General features: G+C 39.4%; 1 protein-coding gene across 11 annotated transcripts in view; it reads left to right on the top strand.

The window, feature by feature from the left end:
• Positions 1 to 20,161, top strand: part of SPTAN1 (spectrin alpha, non-erythrocytic 1) — a 53,472-nt gene that overhangs the window by 26,590 nt on the left and 6,721 nt on the right. For 3 of the 11 annotated variants that reach the window (XM_055720906.1, XM_055720905.1, XM_055720902.1), the window contains exons 23-51: positions 66 to 125; positions 2,376 to 2,574; positions 3,838 to 3,942; positions 4,735 to 4,758; positions 5,098 to 5,133; positions 6,968 to 7,015; positions 7,413 to 7,504; positions 7,900 to 8,044; positions 8,162 to 8,343; positions 8,500 to 8,599; positions 8,734 to 8,931; positions 9,023 to 9,169; positions 9,721 to 9,824; positions 9,962 to 10,124; positions 11,219 to 11,233; positions 12,979 to 13,110; positions 13,469 to 13,606; positions 13,981 to 14,085; positions 14,296 to 14,504; positions 15,321 to 15,441; positions 15,592 to 15,713; positions 16,263 to 16,395; positions 16,840 to 16,938; positions 17,246 to 17,405; positions 17,628 to 17,704; positions 17,869 to 18,078; positions 18,342 to 18,638; positions 19,140 to 19,252; positions 20,110 to 20,127. In XM_055720906.1, coding sequence (XP_055576881.1) covers positions 66 to 125; positions 2,376 to 2,574; positions 3,838 to 3,942; positions 4,735 to 4,758; positions 5,098 to 5,133; positions 6,968 to 7,015; positions 7,413 to 7,504; positions 7,900 to 8,044; positions 8,162 to 8,343; positions 8,500 to 8,599; positions 8,734 to 8,931; positions 9,023 to 9,169; positions 9,721 to 9,824; positions 9,962 to 10,124; positions 11,219 to 11,233; positions 12,979 to 13,110; positions 13,469 to 13,606; positions 13,981 to 14,085; positions 14,296 to 14,504; positions 15,321 to 15,441; positions 15,592 to 15,713; positions 16,263 to 16,395; positions 16,840 to 16,938; positions 17,246 to 17,405; positions 17,628 to 17,704; positions 17,869 to 18,078; positions 18,342 to 18,638; positions 19,140 to 19,252; positions 20,110 to 20,127 — 3,552 coding nt within the window. The remainder of the gene's footprint in view (positions 1 to 65; positions 126 to 2,375; positions 2,575 to 3,837; positions 3,943 to 4,734; positions 4,759 to 5,097; positions 5,134 to 6,967; positions 7,016 to 7,412; positions 7,505 to 7,899; positions 8,045 to 8,161; positions 8,344 to 8,499; positions 8,600 to 8,733; positions 8,932 to 9,022; positions 9,170 to 9,720; positions 9,825 to 9,961; positions 10,125 to 11,218; positions 11,234 to 12,978; positions 13,111 to 13,468; positions 13,607 to 13,980; positions 14,086 to 14,295; positions 14,505 to 15,320; positions 15,442 to 15,591; positions 15,714 to 16,262; positions 16,396 to 16,839; positions 16,939 to 17,245; positions 17,406 to 17,627; positions 17,705 to 17,868; positions 18,079 to 18,341; positions 18,639 to 19,139; positions 19,253 to 20,109; positions 20,128 to 20,161) is intronic. The other 8 variants (XM_055720907.1, XM_055720903.1, XM_055720913.1 and 5 more) reach the window with 6 other exon arrangements.

The following is a 20,161-nucleotide window of genomic DNA, read 5'->3' on the forward strand; positions in this document are numbered from 1 at the left end:
TCATTATTTTTGTTAATCTGACTAATTTTTTGCATGCATTTGCTGTGCTCCCTCTGTCTGTGCAGGACTCTCATAACTAAGGAAGTCGGCAGTGTATCTCTGCGTATGAAACAGGTCGAAGAACTGTGAGTAGGATTAGCCCTTTCTAAAAACCATGCTGTCTCCATACTGTCACTGTTCATTCTCCCTTTGTTTCTTTCTTTCTTTGGGAAAGCTGCTCAAAGAGACATGAAGGAAGCAATTGCTGCAATGTGAATTATTTTAGTTTAGATGAGTGTTGTGGTATGTGTTTCATGTGTTCTTTATAGCCAGTCATCCAGCCAGCTGCTTATCTTGTTGGTCACCTCTGCGCTGCTGAATTGGTTGATGATGTTGTTTTCCATTATGCTGGTTTTGCTTACTATAGAGGCCTTAGGGATATCCAGGCTGTTTCCTTTAAAAAGAATATCTTGCATTTTCTGAGGTGCAGATAGAAATACTAGTTTATTTATATAAATACATATAAAATATATATACCAAGTATTACATCTCATATGAATGTCTTAAATTTTGGGTAGGGTGGAGTTATCGTAGTTATACTAAGTAACATTTGTGCTGGGTAGTCAAAAAGCATTAGTTCATTTATATAGGATGATTGGTTTTATTATAACATTAACTTAATTTTCAAACATGGGTTTGTGTCTCATGGAAAAAGTACCATGTTTGCATTATGGTTTGGAAAGTTGTGGGAGATCCAAAGCAATAGTGTTCGTTGGCTGTGCCTGACTGTCTTTTCATAGAGAATATATTTCTTGAGAATCAAAAGTGAAAGTACTATGTTAATCTCTGAAGTGTTGCAAAGCAGCTTTGAGGTAAGGTCTGCTTCTAAAGGAATTTGGCCCCAGATCATCCTCTGTGAGCTTCACAAGTATTTAATACCTAAAATTGTATGCTGAGGCAAACATCTGCAGTTGGGGCAGGCTTCAAAATGGTTTTTCTCAAGTCAAGAGTAGAACGTTTCTATTCAAACCATATAGAAAGATTCTTGGTCCCTTTCTGTTCAGTCTAAACCGGGATAGACAGGAAACCGCAAAGTCTCTGCTTCCGTGGACAGACTTAGAGTGGTTTATCAGTTTGATACGTAGACATCACAGCGCAGGGTATCAAGGATTTTCTTCAACAGACTTCATCATCTCTGAGTTATTGGTTAGGAAAACACTAGAGTGTTGAACTCTTCAAGCTGGGAGGTGTAATTGCTCAGTGTTTGCCTGTGTGCTCCAAGGTGGGAAATGAAAACATTGTAAGGCTGCCCTTCAACTGTTTGAGGCCCCTGCAGGTATCTCAGCAGTGTCTTATATTTTTTTATTTAATAAATCAAAATGGATGTCTTCATGACTCAGTAATGAGAGTCAGCTGCTGCTGTTGATCTCTAGTAGACCAATGTGCAATCTGATTCAGGATCTAAAAAAACCATCCAGATGCAACTAGAATATCTCATCTTCCAGAAGATTTAAAATAGGGTAACAGTAAGAATGAGCATTAAGGGTGTGACTTTCTAAATGCAGATTCTTTAGAAACAGGCACTATGCATTGCTAAAGAGATCTGTAATTCAGTATCAATGACTGTAAAACTTGTTAGCTTTTTTCAGCAGCGACTTGGGTAAGGTCTTGTAGGATTGTCTGTGTCTATTGGTTACCAGGAATCAGATGGGAGACACTGGTTTTCTTGTGGTTTTAAATAAATGGCTAGTCCTTCGAGGTTTATTTGCCTGGTCAAGCCAATGTAAACGTTTTAGAGGTTTGACTTCACACTTACTCTAATGTAAATGAGGAACAATTTCACTGATGTTGGGAATTCCACAGATATAAGACCAGTGTATGTGAAGTGAGTTTCATGGATTTCCCAGTTGAATATAGTTGTGTTATCAAAGAAATACCACCTTTTTTAAACATTCAGCAGATTTTGCACTGAATAATGGCTAGGTGAGAAATTTATGTCCAAGAGCTGAGAGCCTAGTGGATTTTAATAATCTGATGGCAAACTTGATGTACTATAGGAAAATACCTCTTGGAAAGAAAGACCCTACGGAGTCATTCCTGCACTGCAGTGCTACTGTAGGTTAAGAACCTACCCTGGCCTAAGCTGTGATTTGGGTTTGCTTTTGCCTAGTGAACTGTTGCATGTGGGAGATCTCATCTTGGTGTGCATATCCATGTAGAGGAGAAACATTTACAGTTTACATTTACCTAATTACGTACAAGTAGGTCATTCTATAGAAGAACATGTGTAGGCTGCAGGTGTTTCCCATGTCTTTGGTGATACCAGGACTTGGTAAATTACTGTGAGTCTGCTAATAATCTGACTGTCCCCTGCTTTCCTTTTCTGCTTGTTCCAGGTATCACTCTCTTCTTGAGTTGGGAGAAAAACGTAAAGGCATGCTAGAAAAAAGCTGCAAAAAATTTATGCTTTTCCGTGAAGCTAATGAGCTTCAACAGTGGATCAATGAAAAGGAAGCTGCACTCACAAATGAGGAAGTGGGTGCTGATCTGGAGCAGGTGGAGGTGCTACAGAAGAAATTTGATGATTTTCAGAAGGTGTGTTTAATGCTGCATGTCTTGTTAGTTTTGGCCTTTCCCTTCAGGATTTTCTGGTCATATCTCCATGGTAATTTTTCATAGCTGAGCATAGTTGAGAAGGAAACATAGCTTTGATTGGAAATAAAGAGGTATTTATGCCTTTTTTTTTTTAATTTTGTTCTGTGAGGATAGAGACAATCCCACATTCAGAGTCTTCAGTTTTATTACAGCCTCTGGGTTGTTACATGCTTCCCAGCTGCTAGAGAACTGAAACTCTTTTTCAACACATTCAAATACAGAATCTGCCAAGCTTTGGAGTAATTTCATTGTGTGTAAATCATAACCTTTAGTTAAGCTATTCCTCTTCCTTTATGTTGAAAGGAAAGATGCATTTTAGTTTCCATCTGCAGTTTTTCCCAAGACACAAAAAAAATAATTCTCTGCTTCAGAATGCTGGTAGGCTTTCAGTTTTGGGGGTTTTTCCTCCCAATGCTTGCAATAGTAGTTAATTAGTTGTTTTTTTTTATTTTGCATGAGGTGTGAAAGAATTGCTTGGACAGATATTTTTATTCTATCCACTTTTGTAAAATACAGAGCACTGAACTGCAAAGATGCCTGACCTCATACATTGGAAAAGACAGTGATTTGACCATTCTTTGGCTGTTATCTTGTTCACAGCTTGAAAGTTGGCTAACAATTTGAGCCAACCTAGTATTGTAGGTGAGAAGATAGTAGCAGTTACTGGATTTGGGTTCTTTTAAAATAAGCTAATGGTTGAAATTAAAATGTGGCACCTATTAAAATTTAAATGCAGGCTCTCAACTAAGTTTTGAAGCAGGTTGCCTTTCTGCTCTGTAGAAAGCTCTCTTGTCAATCTGTTTGGCTGGAAGCATTTAAGTGTCATAGTAATACTGCTTATTAAGTTGGCCTTTTAGCTAATTCGTGCAGTAGTATGGATGATAGTTTTTGATCTTCGAGTTGGTAATGTTGTATACCTGACAGTTCTAAAATGTATTCCATTCCTGATTGTTAATTAACTTTCTGTATGGCAAACTTTGATAGTGCATTTCTTTAATGCATTGATGCTTGGCGCTGGCAGCTGGGGTTTCTTGGCGTAGACTTTCATGCATTGTGTGTTCACCGGTAACTGTAAAGGTCAAGTCTACTGAATTCCTGCCGTTTACAAACCATGTACTTCTTGACACCCCTGGTGTGCTAGCTTGTTCCACATGTTTTGATTGTGTGAATGTTAATTCTGTTACGTTTTACTGTTCTGTGCAGGATTTAAAAGCTAACGAGTCACGCCTGAAGGACATAAACAAGGTTGCCAATGACCTGGAGTCAGAAGGGTTGATGGCAGATGAAGTGCAAGCAGTACAGCAACAGGTCCACTTTTATGCTGACTTAGTCTAATTCTCTTGAGAAGCAAAAGACTTTCTTCCTTTCTTTTGTCTGTTGCCTTCCGCTTTGCATGTCATTGCAAGATTCTAGCTGTTCATTTTTTCTCTCTGGTCTGATGATGCTGATATTCTAACTGGAGATACTTAGTGCCTGTTATGTACTGTGGCCATCACAAGGGGTATACTTTGAACTGTTTCTTTTAAAATAGTGCTGTAGCAAATTGCAGCATCTAGGGCTTTTTTCTTTTTTTAGGAATGGAAGGTCTTTAATATTACAAGTCATAGAGAATCCATGCATTTCCTATAAGTTTGAAATTTCAGCCTTTATTTCTTTGCAGGAAAAATGGTGAGGAAGAATAGGGTGAAAGAGAAATAAAATAGAGCTCAGCTATACAGTGGAGGGGTTTTGTGGGTTTTCTGGGTTACTTCTGGTTGGTTGGTTTTTTAGTGACATACCCATATTTTTGGCCAGCTTTTCACATACTTGTGCTGTTTCTGTAAATAGTTTTGTCTGGTCCCAACAGAGTACTGAAGCAGCTTTTTTATTTTCTGAGCTCTAAGATGATGTGTTGCAATATATGGCTGAGTGGTCAGACTCCCATTTCTGCTATGCATTCAGATTGTGCAAGCACTGTTTGGCTTAATGACATACTGGTAACCAATTTGTAGAAGGATGGAAACAAATCTCCTGCTATCTTCACTTTCTCAAAAACAGTAAAAAAATTGCTTTCTGTTAGGATAAACAGAAACAACTTGTTATTTTCTTTTTCCTTTGTAGGAAGTCTATGGTATGATGCCCAGGGTAAGTGTTAAATTTCTGGAATAGTGTGGCAATTGTAACAGGTTTGGGATGTACAAGTAGAAGTTCAGCCATAACTGTAGTTCATTGAAGAAACTCAATAATGACTTTGAATAGATATAAAAAGATTATCTTCTCTTCGATCCCTTTATTTCTGGAGTGTCTTACCCCACATTACAAATCAATGCAGAGCAGGATAACCCAAAATGATGCATATACTTGTAAAAATTGATTTACTCTGTTAAGGATTGAGCATGGAGAACTTTCAAAGTTTTTTAGTATATTCTGATAGTTCTAGATTTTGCTTCCTATTTAAAGCTGTTTCTTCACATTTTCAAACAGGATGAAACTGATTCTAAGACAGCCTCTCCTTGGAAGGTAGGTGTCATTACTTAGTAGCACACAACAGGAAAGTAAAACAAAAACTATAGCACATCATCTTTTTTAGACCATACCCCTCATGTGCCCTTTTTTCTTTTTTTTCTTTTCTTTCAATCCTGCCCCTGTTTTGGGGCAGAATCACTATTGACAGTGTGATTCTAACGGTGTCCGAGTCTCAGCAAGTGTTTGAATTGGTATTGATTTAAGGTTAGGGACTTTCATTTCAGTTTGCTTGTTTACTTCAACAAGCACATTACAAAAATTTGTTGAGCATTTAGCAGGAATTCACCTTCATATACTTGCATACAGATTCTTTCCATACATAAAGATGTCACAGGTTCTACTCTTTGTTTTAAAAATAAAAGCCATCTAGGCAAAGTCAAGTGGCTAAGTCAGCTCTCCATTTGCAGGTATGATTATGAGAAAAACTGAGATAGGTTTCCAGCAGAATTGTTGTAGCTGTAGGAATTGCCAGCAGTTCGTTTTTTACCTCCCTGCTGCAAAACTCTGTTTTGTTTTCAGCTTGTACTATAAGACTTATTCCAGTTTTTATGCCAGCATTATTAGGTATTACATGGCCATTAGATGCAAAACAGTCCCTGTTAGCTTAGCATGAGTTCTTACTTTATGTCGCGAGCAGAAAGAAATGTTTTTGTTCCTGAAAGTCAAAGCCATTCATGTCAATATTCCTTTAGTAAGGAATATGGTGTATGTATATAGCAGTATCTTTGTCTTCCATTGTTCATCTCTAGCTCATTTTCTACAGTAGTTAGAAGTAGCGTTTCTCTGTTCATTAGTGGCTTACAATGCAGTAGCTCTCACCTGCTGATGGACAAAAACATCCTGGATATTTTTGATATTACCAAATTGTGCTTTTCTCTAGTATTTGATTTCCATGTTTCATGTCTTACATCCACCCTCTTAAACTTAAAGCTGCTTGTACATCTTCTAAGCTGTGTGAATATGGGGAAACCAGATAAGCGTGCAATGTGTTGACAGCATTGTAGAAAATGCAGCCATGTCAACAAGAACTGGTGATCTAAGAAAAGTATTTTTTTTCACAGAGATTATACACATGTACATTCAGTCCTGAGAGTCTCAGAGTAACTATGCAAACTATTAAGTTCTTTGTGTATCTCTGCAAAGGGTTGAATTTTGCAAGTAATCCATCATAGTCAGAAAAGTAGATTGCATGCTGGAGGGAGTTGGTCATCCTTTTTGTAATTAGCCTTCAATTTTCATGAGATCTAGAAATATCTCAATAATTTTAGCCAAAAACACAGCCAGGAGTTAAACCATTTGGTTGATTTCCTGTCCCCATGTCCCTATGACTAAGAGTTTGGAGGTTTTTAATTCAGTTATTGAATGTTGCCTTTTAAATTTTCCTGTTCCTTGTCCTTTTTAAGACTATTATTGCTTGTTTCAGTTTACGCTAACAAGGTAGTACTCACTTCTAAATTTCTAACTATTCTTACTCTGATCTAGAATACTTTAGGTATCACAACTAATTGTTCTTAGTTGGTTTTGAAATTTACTTGCATTGATTTTTTTGTTGTTTCTGTCTCTCTTTCATCATAAACAACAGTGTATCAAAATACTGTTCTAAAGAAGTATATAAAATTTAAGAATTCAGCAGTTTTCACTGAAACCTTCAAAACCTAGGGTGTTTCTTCCTGCATTTTGTAGAGTTGTACTTTACAAAGTCCCTGGTTTTGACCTAGGCCACATCCTTACAGATTTTTAAGGAGTTTTTTCAGTCTGATTTTGGCTCTGATTGGTTAGAGTTCACTTTAATGCTACATGGTTTTTTTATTTCTTCCTTTTCATACAGTCTGCACGTTTGATGGTACACACAGTGGCAACCTTTAACTCAATCAAGGTAATACTACAACTTTTTCTGAGCTGATTTAAAAGCTGAGAATGTTTTTTACCCTTCCTTTCCATAGTCTTCATCTTTACTCTGTATAAACCCTTTTGAATCAACTTACTGAAAGGAGTATTGACATACACAGCATTTGCTTCTCAGGTTACACCAGTATCTTAGATACGTAAAATCATTTGTTTTTACATCTCAGGAGAAACCCTTAAAATTATTTTATATACCTAGACTACTTGAATTTGTGTGTGCTTCTGGAATTAAACAGAATATATAACATTGACCTGTAGTGAAAGGCCAGTCTTGACTTTTCAAGTCACACAGGTTTCTTGTGTGAACAGTAATGCTGTTAATACTGTGGTATGCAATATCAGTGGGGTATTTTTTGTTTGTCTTGCAGGAACTGAATGAACGCTGGAGATCTCTGCAGCAGTTAGCAGAGGAGCGAAGCCAGCTGTTGGGCAGTGCCCATGAAGTCCAGAGGTTCCACAGGTAAGGTATTTGTATCATCTTTGGTCTTACCTCAGTAAAATGCTTTATCTGTTTAAGAGTTCTGAAATATAGTGGGACTGATTCTAAACAAATCATATTTCAACTCCCAGCTTGTTCAGTGGAATGTAGACCACCAGTGGTCCAATAAGAATCCTTTGTATTCTTCTAGAAAAAGTAAGACTTTTTAACACGAAAGGATGGAATTGCTGCAGGCTTTGGGAAGTCTGGACCACTGTCTATTTTGCCAAAGTTTGCTTGTGTCATCTTGGGAAATAATTTAATAGAACCATCAATTACATTAACTTTTTTGGAAATCGATGACCTGCTAGGTATCAGAGATCCTAGTATGCCCTCTCATTTTGACTCTCGTTTTGCCTTCCCTTTTCTCAAATCAGAGATGCTGATGAAACAAAAGAATGGATAGAGGAGAAAAATCAAGCATTAAATACAGACAACTATGGGCATGACTTGGCCAGTGTGCAGGCTCTGCAGCGCAAACATGAAGGCTTTGAGAGAGACTTGGCAGCTCTTGGAGACAAGGTGAGATTGTGAAGAGGACAAAACCAAAAGCTTTCTTTTTATCTAGCAGAAATGACTGAATTATAGAAAAGATTCTTTTTGTCTTCATTATGTTTATTTCCCTTTCTCTAATTCTAGGTGAATTCTCTTGGTGAAACTGCCCAGCGTCTGATCCAGTCACATCCAGAATCTGCTGAAGATCTCCAAGAAAAATGTACTGAGTTGAATCAGGCTTGGAATAGTCTGGGAAAACGTGCTGACCAGCGCAAAGAGAAGCTTGGAGATTCTCATGACCTGCAGCGTTTCCTCAGTGACTTCAGGTAAAGATGCTGGTCTCCCCACACCCCACCCCCCCCAATTTATCTGTCTGGTATATGACTAGTGAAGTATATATGGGTTATTGTTCCACAGGAGTGTTTCTGTGGAGGGTTCAGAAAAGGACTGTAAGTTTCTCTATTAATGATGTGTGTTCACAGGGACCTTATGTCTTGGATCAATGGAATCCGGGGCCTGGTCTCCTCAGATGAACTGGCAAAGGATGTGACTGGAGCTGAAGCTTTATTGGAAAGGCACCAGGTATATGAAAGATGATAACTGTGTATCATAAACATCAAAAAATGTTTTTTTCTGACGCCCTCCCTTTAGAGTTCCAAAGATAGATTAGTTCTAGCTCTGTCGTCTATTCAGTAATGCATCTCTATACCTTGCAGGAGCACCGCACTGAAATAGATGCAAGGGCTGGCACTTTCCAGGCATTTGAACAGTTTGGACAACAACTTCTGGCTCACGGACACTATGCCAGCCCGGAGATCAAGGAGAAACTGGATATTCTAGATCAAGAACGGACAGACTTAGAGAAGGCCTGGGTCCAGCGCAGAATGATGCTAGACCAGTGCCTAGAACTACAGGTACTCTGTTGTGTTTATAAAAAGACTCCTTTCATTAGAGCAGTGCTCTTGGTCTGTCTGTCTTTTATGCTTTGGAGTTTTTCCTTCCTAGCTGTTTCATCGGGACTGTGAACAAGCTGAAAACTGGATGGCTGCCCGTGAGGCTTTCCTAAACACAGAAGATAAAGGAGACTCCTTAGACAGTGTGGAGGCACTCATCAAGAAACATGAAGATTTTGATAAGGCAATCAATGTCCAGGTGAGGAGTATAGCTGAAATAAAGGCAAGATAGTTTAATTTTTCTTACATGGATTATTAGCAGAAGTTACTGCCATGTATGGCTTCTAAAGTTCAGTTCTAAATAATCAGCCATTTGGGATCTGCAGAAGTTTCAGAGTGGCTAATGCAGATGGGGATGTATTTTACTGGCTACAAACAGTGTAGGAATAGCGTCGAGTATTTTTGTAAATCTCTCTACTGATTTGAATTTTTTTTTCTTTTTTTACAACAGAAAAAGGTTTATTTTCAGTTTCTTGTAACAGAAAGCTGCCTACTTCTTATTGAGAGATTGTACTGCTGTAGCTTGAACTCCAAAAGATACTTTTTTCTTAAACGCCACAGGTGAAAGATGTTCTGAAGTTGAACTCTGCAATCCTGTAGAAGATAGACTTCCTTCATAGTCACATTTACAATAATGAATATTTAAAGAAGGGGGAAAAAAAAAAAAAAAGTCATGTTCTGTTCCAGACCCTGCTAATGACCTGATTTTAAGGAACCACAGTGGTGATTTATGACTTCTGTTTTTAATAGGAAGAGAAAATTGCTGTCTTACAGTCTTTTGCCGACCAGTTGATCTCTGCTGATCATTATGCAAAAGGAGTCATTGCTAACAGACGCAATGAGGTTCTGGACAGGTCAGTATTGCCCTGTTAGGCGGGATGCAGACACCAACTGAAAGAGAGTGCTCTTCTGCAACGCTTTGTAGCTGTTAAACATGATGCCTTGTGCAGTCCTAGTTTCTCATTCAGCATATGTATTTAATTGCATACAGGTGGCTTCGTCTGAAAGCTCAAATGATTGAAAAGAGGTCGAAGCTAGGAGAATCTCAGACACTCCAGCAGTTCAGTCGTGATGTGGATGAAATAGAAGCTTGGATCAGTGAAAAGCTCCAAACTGCAAGTGATGAGTCATACAAAGATCCCACAAATATCCAGGTGAATATGAGTCTCAGCTCAAAAATCAAAATAAAATTTCTAGCTTTGCAAAGCATAATCTGGTTTGAAAAAAATATGCTTGGGAATTCTTGTTCAGTGGTAACAGAGTAATACACCATGTTGGACATGGTCTCCATTTAATAAGGAGAAAATGAAAGTTACATTATGCATGACAGGAGGCCCAAAATAGCACTCACTTGGTAATTATTGATGCATATAATTAATAAGATATGTGGTATCTGCAGCAGCAAGTTTCCTGAAGAAAGCCCTGAGTAGCTGTTCTGTCTTTTTCCCAGCATCTAGATAATAAAATGAGGAGATGGAGTTTTTGGGTCTAATCTTTGTCTTATGTTCTAAAATGCTGTTGTGGTTTAAGCTCAGGCGGTAACTAAGTACCACTCAGCCGCTCGCTCACTGCCCCCTCACCCAGAAGAGGGATGGGGAGGAGAATCAGAAAGGAATGTAGAACTCAAGAGTTCAGATAAGAACAGTTTAATAATTGAAATAAATCAAAACCAATAATAATAATAACAGTTATAATTAAAAAGAGGGAGAGGAATGAAATCCAGGGTGAAGGGAGGGGAGAAAAGAAAACAAGTGATGCACACCACAGTTGCTCACCATCTGCTGACCGATGCCCAGCCAGTCCCCCAGCAAGGATTGGCAGGCCCCCACCAACCCTCCCCCCCAGTTTATGTATGGAGCATGACGTCCCATGGTATGGAATACCTCTGTGGCTAGTTCAGTCAGCTGGCCTGGCTGTGTCCCCTCCCAGTTTCTTGTGCCCCCCCCAGCCCTCCAGCTGGCACCGCCTGAGAAACAGGGAAGTCCTTGACTTGGTATAAACATCACCCAGCAACAACTGGAAACATCCCTGTGCTATCAACATTGTTCTCACACCAAATCCAAAACACAGCACTGCCAGCTGCTAAGAAGAAAATTAACTCTATCCCAGCTGAAACCAGGAAAAATGTGAAGTCTCGTTGATTTTTCAGCGTTTAGGAATAACTAATTACAGTTACCTCTTGTGTTTTAATACTGGTTTATGAAGTAGTATGAATGTACTGAACTACTTCTCTCAATCTGTTTTATAGCTTTCCAAACTGCTGGTAAGTAGTTTGGACTAGCCCGGGTATGTGAATTTGTTTTCTTTGTATAGCTTATGCGTGAGCACAAGATCTGGTTGCAGTCTGTTGCTCCATCCGTCAGTTCATGCAATCTCTTTGTTTTCTATTAGTTCTTGACCTACATGCAGGTACAGCTATTGATCTTCATGTTATGGATGTGGCTTTTTTTGTTAATGCTTATTCAGCATCATTTATTTATGCATTTGTTTTGCAGGTGTTCTGCATGATCTGTTTAGTTTGTGGTGCATTAGCGATGTAGTTTCATAGGATTTTTTAGGAGTTGGCCCACAGAAAAATGAGTTCCTATCCTTTTTCAGAAATTTGGCTGTTGGGCCTGTCATCCTCCTGTTTTGATCTTCAGTGGTGATGATTTAACACATGACACAACGTCAACTGTGTTAGCTTGTGTGTAGAATCAAATGCTGAAGATGGAGGATTCAATAAAATGATAGACCTAGATAGCTTAGTTCTTTCAGCAGTAGCATAGAAAGGAATAATATAGGACAACCACTCCAGAAAGAAATAAATACCAGATGGAAAGCTGGCAGGACTTGTAAGAGTCCAGGAATTGGAGTAAAATGCAAGAAGACAGGACCAAGAAAGGGGAAGCTAACTGAAGTAAGAAAAGAAAGATTCATTTATCATTTCAGGCTGCAGTACATTTAATATAAAATTCTAACTTTTTCAATTAAAAAAAATATTAACTAAAAAGGCTTGCCTGGGATTTGTTGTCATGGTAATTATATGGAGCTATGCAATTGGCAGCTTTTTAATTGAATTTTACATGTTGGTAAATCTAGCTTTGAAGGGTATGTTTTTATAATCACAACATTCGGGATTAACAGTTCCCAAAATAAAGCAGTTCATGCAGAATTTCTCATGCCAGCGCTATAGTATTTTCCATCTTTTATTTTTAATCTAACATTTCCTTTCATTCCATTCTCTCAGGGCATTGTATATCCCTGCCCAATGTTACTAGCATTTCCAGTTAATACCTGTAAATTCTGTCTTGTCATTTTTGTGCTATTGTTATCTTCCTGGTGGGTGGATGGATCATGTATATATGAGAGAGAACTGCATACTTCCTCCCACACCAAGGCTCCTATTGTTCTCATGGTGCTCTCAACTCAGCAGAGAAAAAGTTTTAACAAATAATTCAGTTCTTTTTATAGAGGGGTTTGGTTGTTAGTTCATTATTTCAATATATGATGTGGCCATGTATGGCTTTGACTAATACCAAAACAGTGCAGAAAGCAGATAGGCTGCAGCAGTGATTTCTCTTAATTACCTATAGATTAGGAAGGGAAATAGAAATTTATGGAATTACTATAGGAATGGAAAGGATGATCTAATGTGCTTCTGCTTAGGGTACATATAATTGCTGCTTTTCAAAGGTGATGGCATTGAATATGAGAAAGCTTTACTTAACAGCTCAGCTTAATGCAAGGAACGTGGCATGGGCATCTGTAAAACGCAGACGTTGCCTGAGTAACGTGTATCAGCTCACTGGACAGTTTAGCTGGGTCAAAGCTGGATGGTTACTCAGATTAATGAGAGTTACTATTTGAGTGAGCAGTAAGTATTCTTACTGAGCGAGAACTTCTTTAGATCAGGCTATGTACGACCCTCTTATGTCAACAACTCTTGTGCTGCCCTCTTGGCCCATGAGAACAATTTAGGAGCCCTTTGTCCAGTCTCTGTAACAGTTTTGGTTTTGTCTTATTCAGAGCAAACATCAGAAGCACCAAGCCTTTGAAGCTGAGCTCCATGCCAACGCAGATCGGATCCGTGGAGTCATTGATATGGGGAACTCGCTGATTGAAAGAGGAGCATGTGCTGGCAGTGAGGATGCTGTGAAGGTAGGTATGACAAGTTTCAGAAGATGTGCTTAGTTTTTGCTTTGAGAAGTGGTTAGGTAATTCAGGCATGAGTGTGTCCCTCAAAAGCTGATCTTGTTTTATAGAAACTTTTTTCTATTTCAGCTATGAAGTAGAAATCAGGGTAATCACTTTGCTTCATTCTTAAGGGTGGGAACTTTTCGAATCCTATGATTGGGATGTAAAAGTTAAAATAAATTGGAGCTAGGCAGCATGAAATAGTGACTGTCTAATTTACATGTGTGGAATCAAGAGCCAAACTTGCACTGTATTCTGGTTTTGCATTTATTAGAACTTAGGGTTTTAGGTTGTAGCATTTATCTTTTCCATTTTACAACAGGCACGCCTAGCAGCCCTGGCTGACCAGTGGCAATTCCTGGTACAGAAATCAGCAGAGAAGAGTCAGAAACTGAAAGAAGCTAATAAGCAACAGAATTTCAATACTGGAATCAAAGACTTTGATTTCTGGCTTTCAGAGGTAACGGAGATTGGGATTATTTACTTGCAGGACTTGTTTTTTCTGATTTTTTTTTTTTATTCCCTTCGCTGATGCTAGACCTTGTGGAGCACAGTCCACCTTTGAGCAAGTCTAGATTTATTTGGAATAAATGTTTATCATGACTGAAAATCTTGTGGATGTTTTCATGTTGTTATTTATAAATAATCAAGTAAGCAGAAGCATATTTGCACAGAATGTGGTAGGAATTAAATGGGTGAGGAGGCAAAGGTTTATCCACACTGTAAAAAACTGAGAAGAGAACTAATTGGCATGGTTTTAAAGACATTAAAATTTCAAGGTGTTTGTGAAAACACAACTTGTTCTCCATCCCGGTTTTCCTTCCCCACCTCCAGGTGGAGGCTTTGTTGGCATCTGAAGATTATGGGAAGGACTTGGCATCAGTTAACAACCTTCTGAAAAAACACCAGTTACTGGAAGCTGATATATCTGCTCATGAGGTATTGCTTTCTCTTTTAGTTTTGGAAGGTAAATTACTGTAATCGGCAAATGCACTTCAATATGTGCTGTAGTCAGATACTCGTTGAAACACGTTTTCTCATTAAAACTGTGAATGCTGCACAGCCGTCAGGTAATGATTTTTATACTGACATAACAAACACAAAAATGAGATCAGAGCAGTTCATGCACTTTTTCACCCACGTTTCCAGGATCGTCTGAAGGACCTGAACAGTCAGGCTGACAGTTTGATGACCAGCAGTGCTTTCGATACGTCCCAAGTAAAGGATAAGCGTGAGACCATTAATGGACGCTTTCAGAGGATTAAGAGTATGGCAGCTGCCCGCCGCGCAAAGCTGAATGAGTCCCACCGTTTGCATCAGTTTTTCCGTGATATGGATGATGAGGAGTCCTGGATCAAGTGTGTATTTTGGAGGTTCTAGGCTCTGGCATGGGGGCATGTGCTTACTGCCAGCTTGCTAACAACATTCATGGGCTGTAGTATGGTTTTATAACCTGCCTTTTCCACAAGGGTGTGTCTCTACAAGAAATCACCTTTGCTCCTCATTCGAGGAGAGCTGTATTCAGAATGGCTTCAGCACTAGTTTGGGTGCAGCTTCTTATCTGCAGTTTCCTTTGGTCAAACCCCAGGAAGGAAAGCTCTGTACTGGAAAAAGTAATGCTGTTTAGAGCTGGGCCAGATGACTGAAATTTGACTCCAGTCTTTTTGGGAAAGCCCCTACTAAAAATTCAAACCTTACTTTTTCAGTTTGAAGTACTTCTGTAGTTCTAGCCAGGTGTAGTAATTAATCAAACACTCTCTCCGTATTGGTATTAGTGTTATCTTGGGGGGAAGGAAGTGAGCCTGATAGAAACCATTCAAATTACAGAACTTTATTTTGTCATGCTTGTAAAATCAAAAAATAAAATTGGACAACAGCAGGTAAGCTTTACAAAAAATATCTGTTTTCTTAGAAAGTACAGAGAGATACTATTCTTCAGAGAGAAACAACAGGCTCTCTGTCACCTTCTTTCTTTCCGTCTCATGTTACCCCTGAATGTGCTGCCAGGAGCCAGCTGCTGTTCTCTGATAACTCACGTACACAGTTTTTTACATCCAGGTTTTTTGCGCTATGCAGAACATTTCCTTATCTGCAGTCATGTGTTTTTTTCTTTCATCAGGTTTGACCTATATAAGTTATTTTCAGATTTTATCTTTATTCTGTCTTGAATTTAGAGAGAAGAAACTGTTGGTCAGCTCAGAGGACTATGGCAGAGACCTAACCGGTGTGCAGAACCTCAGGAAAAAACACAAGCGTTTAGAAGCAGAATTAGCTGCCCATGAACCTGCGATCCAGGTAAACGCCTCTCTCCTTGGCAGATGTCTTTATAAGGCAGCATCTTTCTTGCTTGTGGCAAATATGGAAGCCAGTAAGAGGCTTGCTGGAATCCAGACAGAATGCGTAGAGCAAGTGATGTTCCATTAACTCTGTTTCTCTGCTTTGCAGGGTGTTCTAGACACTGGTAAGAAGCTTTCAGACGATAACACAATTGGAAAGGAGGAGATACAACAGAGACTGGCTCAGTTTGTGGATCACTGGAAAGAGTTAAAACAGTTGGCAGCTGCTAGGTGTGTGAGATGGTTTTGTAAAATTCAATATTAATTAAAACAGTAACATGGATTCATAATGACTGGATTTACTGAATTTTAGGGGTTTAGGGTATGGGTCATTAGTAGTTTGATGTAATAGCCTATATCGCTGCTGACAGACTCAGACTATTGAAAAGACTTTCAGTGATAATGTTCCTCAATAGAAACATGAGTCTTTTTTTGAGGTATGCTGTGTTTAGCATTTTCTTGCTCCAGTTGGAAACCACAGACTTGAAATTAACTGGCTTTAATCCACTGCCAGGATGTTTTTCTGAATAGAAGCTGTTGGGGAAAAAAACGTTCATTTTAATCCTTCAATAGTTGCAGACTTTGTGGCCTAGTGAGTTTCTAGAGCTGTAGATGCTGCAGTTTGCTACTGGAGAAGCAAAGTGTGAATGATTGTGTGTTCAGGGTTCAGTCTCTGTATGTTCACATGTTTTCTGCTGTTGCAATTTGTTTTTACATCTTGTGTTTAAAAGCCATGGGAGCCAACACGGTGAGTATTTTTACCTTTGTTTCCCGATTCAGGGGTCAGCGTCTAGAGGAGTCTCTGGAGTACCAGCAGTTCGTAGCAAATGTTGAGGAAGAAGAAGCTTGGATCAATGAGAAAATGACATTGGTAGCCAGCGAGGATTATGGGGACACGCTTGCTGCTATCCAGGTACGCAGAAAGTTGTCAGCTCATTGTTGGTCCTGTTGTGTTGTTGTTGTTTAGAGCTCAACAAACCTTTTCTTTAACTGTCTTTCCAACTTAGAGGTTATTGTCAGTTCCTTTTGAAGGCCCGCACTGTAAAAAGCGTGCATTCATTTTATAAAAGCATCCCAATTACGTTGTTTCTTGTAGAAATGACTTGCAATTTGGTGTAGCTTTGCATCTCTTGACCTCTGATGGGCAGTCCTGGTTAAATCGACTAGATGAAGTCAGGCTGGAAATCAGTATCAGTCTCCTTTTGTCCACAGAAGAGCAGCAAGTTGTGCTAACCAGCTAATCTTTGTCAGAAAAAGTTGTTATAAATCAGCTACTAAAAAGAAATGTTTTTTTTAATTACTATTTTTAGTAAGTGGTGAGAATTTATTTTAAGAACTGACTGTCTCGTATTTGCAGGGCTTGCTGAAAAAGCATGAGGCATTTGAGACAGATTTTACTGTCCACAAAGACAGAGTGAATGATGTTTGTGCTAATGGACAGGATCTCATTAAAAAGGTGAGTGTAAACTGGTAAAGAAAAACCTTCAAAGGCTACCCAGGGTGTTTTCATGTCAAAGTAGACCTGCTCTTCTCTGAGGACTGATTTGTCATGTTTTTGAAAAGGACGCTTACTTGTTTTCTTCAGCTGCATAAGCTGTTAGTGTTAACTGCTTTCAAAGCTGTTGCTTGGACAGAATCTTTCAGTTTAAGACCGTGCTCTGTCACCAACTTATTGGATGCCTCGGACGACCTTAACATCCTATGGTATGTGGGTCGTTTGATTTTTTTTTTTTATTTTATTTTTTTTTTCTCCTGTCATGTAGAACAATCACCACGAGGAGAACATTACTGCCAAGATGAAGGGCCTCAGAGGCAAGGTGTCAGATCTGGAGAAAGCAGCAGCTCAGAGGAAAGCCAAATTGGATGAGAACTCCGCCTTCCTCCAGTTCAACTGGAAAGCAGATGTAGTGGAGTCATGGATAGGTATGTTCTATACTGGAGCACAGTACACACAGGAACTGAAATGCTCCTCATTCCAAGAGATCTCAAATAGCTTCTCGCTTGCTGTTTTAACGAGCAGACCTAAACCCAAAGTTATCAGTAGTGCTGTACCTGATTTATGCTTTTGAGGTAACCTGATTTGGAATAGAGGGAATGTTTGAGATGGAGACATGACATTTTTCCTAAATTTGTTCCATTTTCCAGGTGAAAAGGAAAACAGTCTGAAGACAGATGATTATGGACGCGACCTCTCATCCGTGCAAACACTGCTCACCAAACAGGTTAGTGCTGATGCTGCTTCCACCCCATAAGTGACAGAGAGAACAGGTGAACTCTTGTACAGTACACAAGAATCTAGTACTTGTGTGTGAAATACATGCAGGATATTGGAATGGTTAAATAAATGTAAAATCTGCAATATTTTGTTCTCCTTTTAATGTTTCAGGAGACTTTTGATGCTGGACTTCAGGCTTTCCAGCAGGAGGGAATTGCAAACATCACTGCTCTGAAAGACCAGCTACTAGCAGCCAAACATATCCAATCAAAGGCCATTGAGGCTCGGCATGCTTCCTTGATGAAACGCTGGAATCAGCTACTTGCTAATTCTGCTGCCAGGAAAAAGAAACTCTTGGAGGCTCAGGAGCATTTCAGGAAGGTGAGTGGCCAGCAGTGGGGCTACAAAAATCCAGTTGTTCTCTTTGAAAAAAACCCATACGATGCTTGCAGTTTCTGTAGCTTTTTCATTTGCAGCTAATGATTGTGGAGATCCTGGAGACCTGTTGTAAGAATTTTTGAGATGCTTGCAAGAAATAAGGAATAAAGGCAAACTGTCACTGATGCGTGTTAATTCCAGATCAGCTCTATAGAATATTTGCTTTAGTGCAAAACTGAACAATTGGATTGTTTTATTTTTTCAAGGTTGAGGATCTGTTCCTGACTTTTGCAAAGAAGGCGTCTGCCTTCAACAGTTGGTTTGAGAATGCTGAAGAGGACCTGACAGATCCTGTGCGCTGTAACTCACTGGAAGAAATCAAAGCACTGAGAGAAGCTCATGATGCTTTCCGTTCTTCGCTGAGTTCTGCCCAAGCTGACTTCAACCAGCTGGCAGAGCTCGATCGCCAGATCAAGAGCTTCCGTGTAGCCTCCAACCCATATACTTGGTTTACTATGGAGGCTCTTGAAGAAACCTGGAGGAATCTGCAGAAAATTATCAAGGCAAGTCAGAGGGAGAAAGGCTCTTTTCATAGTTTGCAACCTTTCAAGTCTTCCCTGCAAGTTGTCCTCCAAGATAATTGGTGCAAGAGTTTGTCATTATGCTACAGATGGAAATATTCTCAAAATTTGTAAGCAAAGTAAAATTCCCGTTAGTTATAAACTTGTGCTATTGTCAGTTGTTTTCATGGTCTTCTGCCTGCGATGTTTCAAAAAACAGAGCACGTGTGCCTCACTTCCTAGTTATAAAATAAGTTTACCATCCATGCTGTGCACTAAAGTAGCTGCTGGTCCAGTTCCAGTTCTCAAAGATTTAAGTAGCAATGTTCTGTGATGTCATCTTAGATGATTTTGTCTAGATAGCCAGGACAGTCTTTGAGCACCCAGTCTTGTTTTGAGCTTCAGAACTGCGCTGGTATGCAGCTCTCAGTTTCTGCTTTTTATTACAGGATGAGGGCAATCACGTCATTTCTCTGTTTGAAATTACTTCTGTTCATTTCTCAGGAACGTGAATTGGAGCTGCAGAAGGAACAGCGAAGGCAGGAAGAAAATGACAAATTGCGCCAGGAATTTGCTCAGCATGCCAATGCTTTCCATCAGTGGATTCAGGAGACCAGGTACAGTTCATCTTCCCCAGGTGCCGCCCTTAGAGAACTCCTCAGCTAGTATTTGTATCTATCCTACATCTCTTTGGTCTGTCTGTGCTGTAAATGTCTCCTGCTGAAAAACAGCTTTTCAGGACTGACTTGTTTCCTGCAGCTGGGATTTGAGGGGAGGCCCTGTTAGCCACAGGGAAGAGGAAAGCCCTGAAACACAAGATTTTAAAAAATGTTTCTGCTTATGAATTAATTTTCTTACAGTAATGCCAGTTATCCAGGACTTCACTGTTCTCCAGTTATTCCCGAACTAGCCTGCAGCACAGTTGGCAGTGGGGGGTGGGGCAAATATCTCGAAGCAGACTGAGCAAAGGGCCAGTGGCATTTCTGTTAATGCTCCTTTTGTGTTGAGTAGTATATTAGAAATCTCACTAGAATTTCAATAGAGAAAGAAGCTGTGAGAAAAAGCTTAAAACCACTTTGTAATCGCTTACCCAGGGTGCTGTCTAATAATATCCTTACCTAGGGAGAGGGAGTAAGGAACTGTATTAGAAATAACAAATCTCAAGGTTGAGAACTGCATTGAACTGAAGCGTGTGTTTCTAGAAAGCAGAGGTAGCCGTGCTTAGACAGTGCTGTTAGCCAGCTCTGATGCACTCTGGTTGTGGTTCAGAGGAGGCAAGTTCTGTTTTCAAGTAATCCTCTGATTCTCTGTCTCTGTGTGTTTACGAATAGTTCTGTATGTGTCTTCATGAAATAATGAAATACAAATACAATTTTTAACTTTTTTATGTTTGCTTCCCACCCAAATCTCTGTCCCTCTCTTACTGTCTTGTCTCTGTCCTGCTGCCTGATGTTTGGATCTTCACGTTCTACAGGACTTACCTCCTAGATGGGTTAGTATTGAATTTTATATCTTAAAAATTTGGT

This window comes from Falco cherrug, chromosome 9, assembly GCF_023634085.1.
Source record: "Falco cherrug isolate bFalChe1 chromosome 9, bFalChe1.pri, whole genome shotgun sequence".
NCBI classification, from domain to species: domain Eukaryota; kingdom Metazoa; phylum Chordata; class Aves; order Falconiformes; family Falconidae; genus Falco; species Falco cherrug.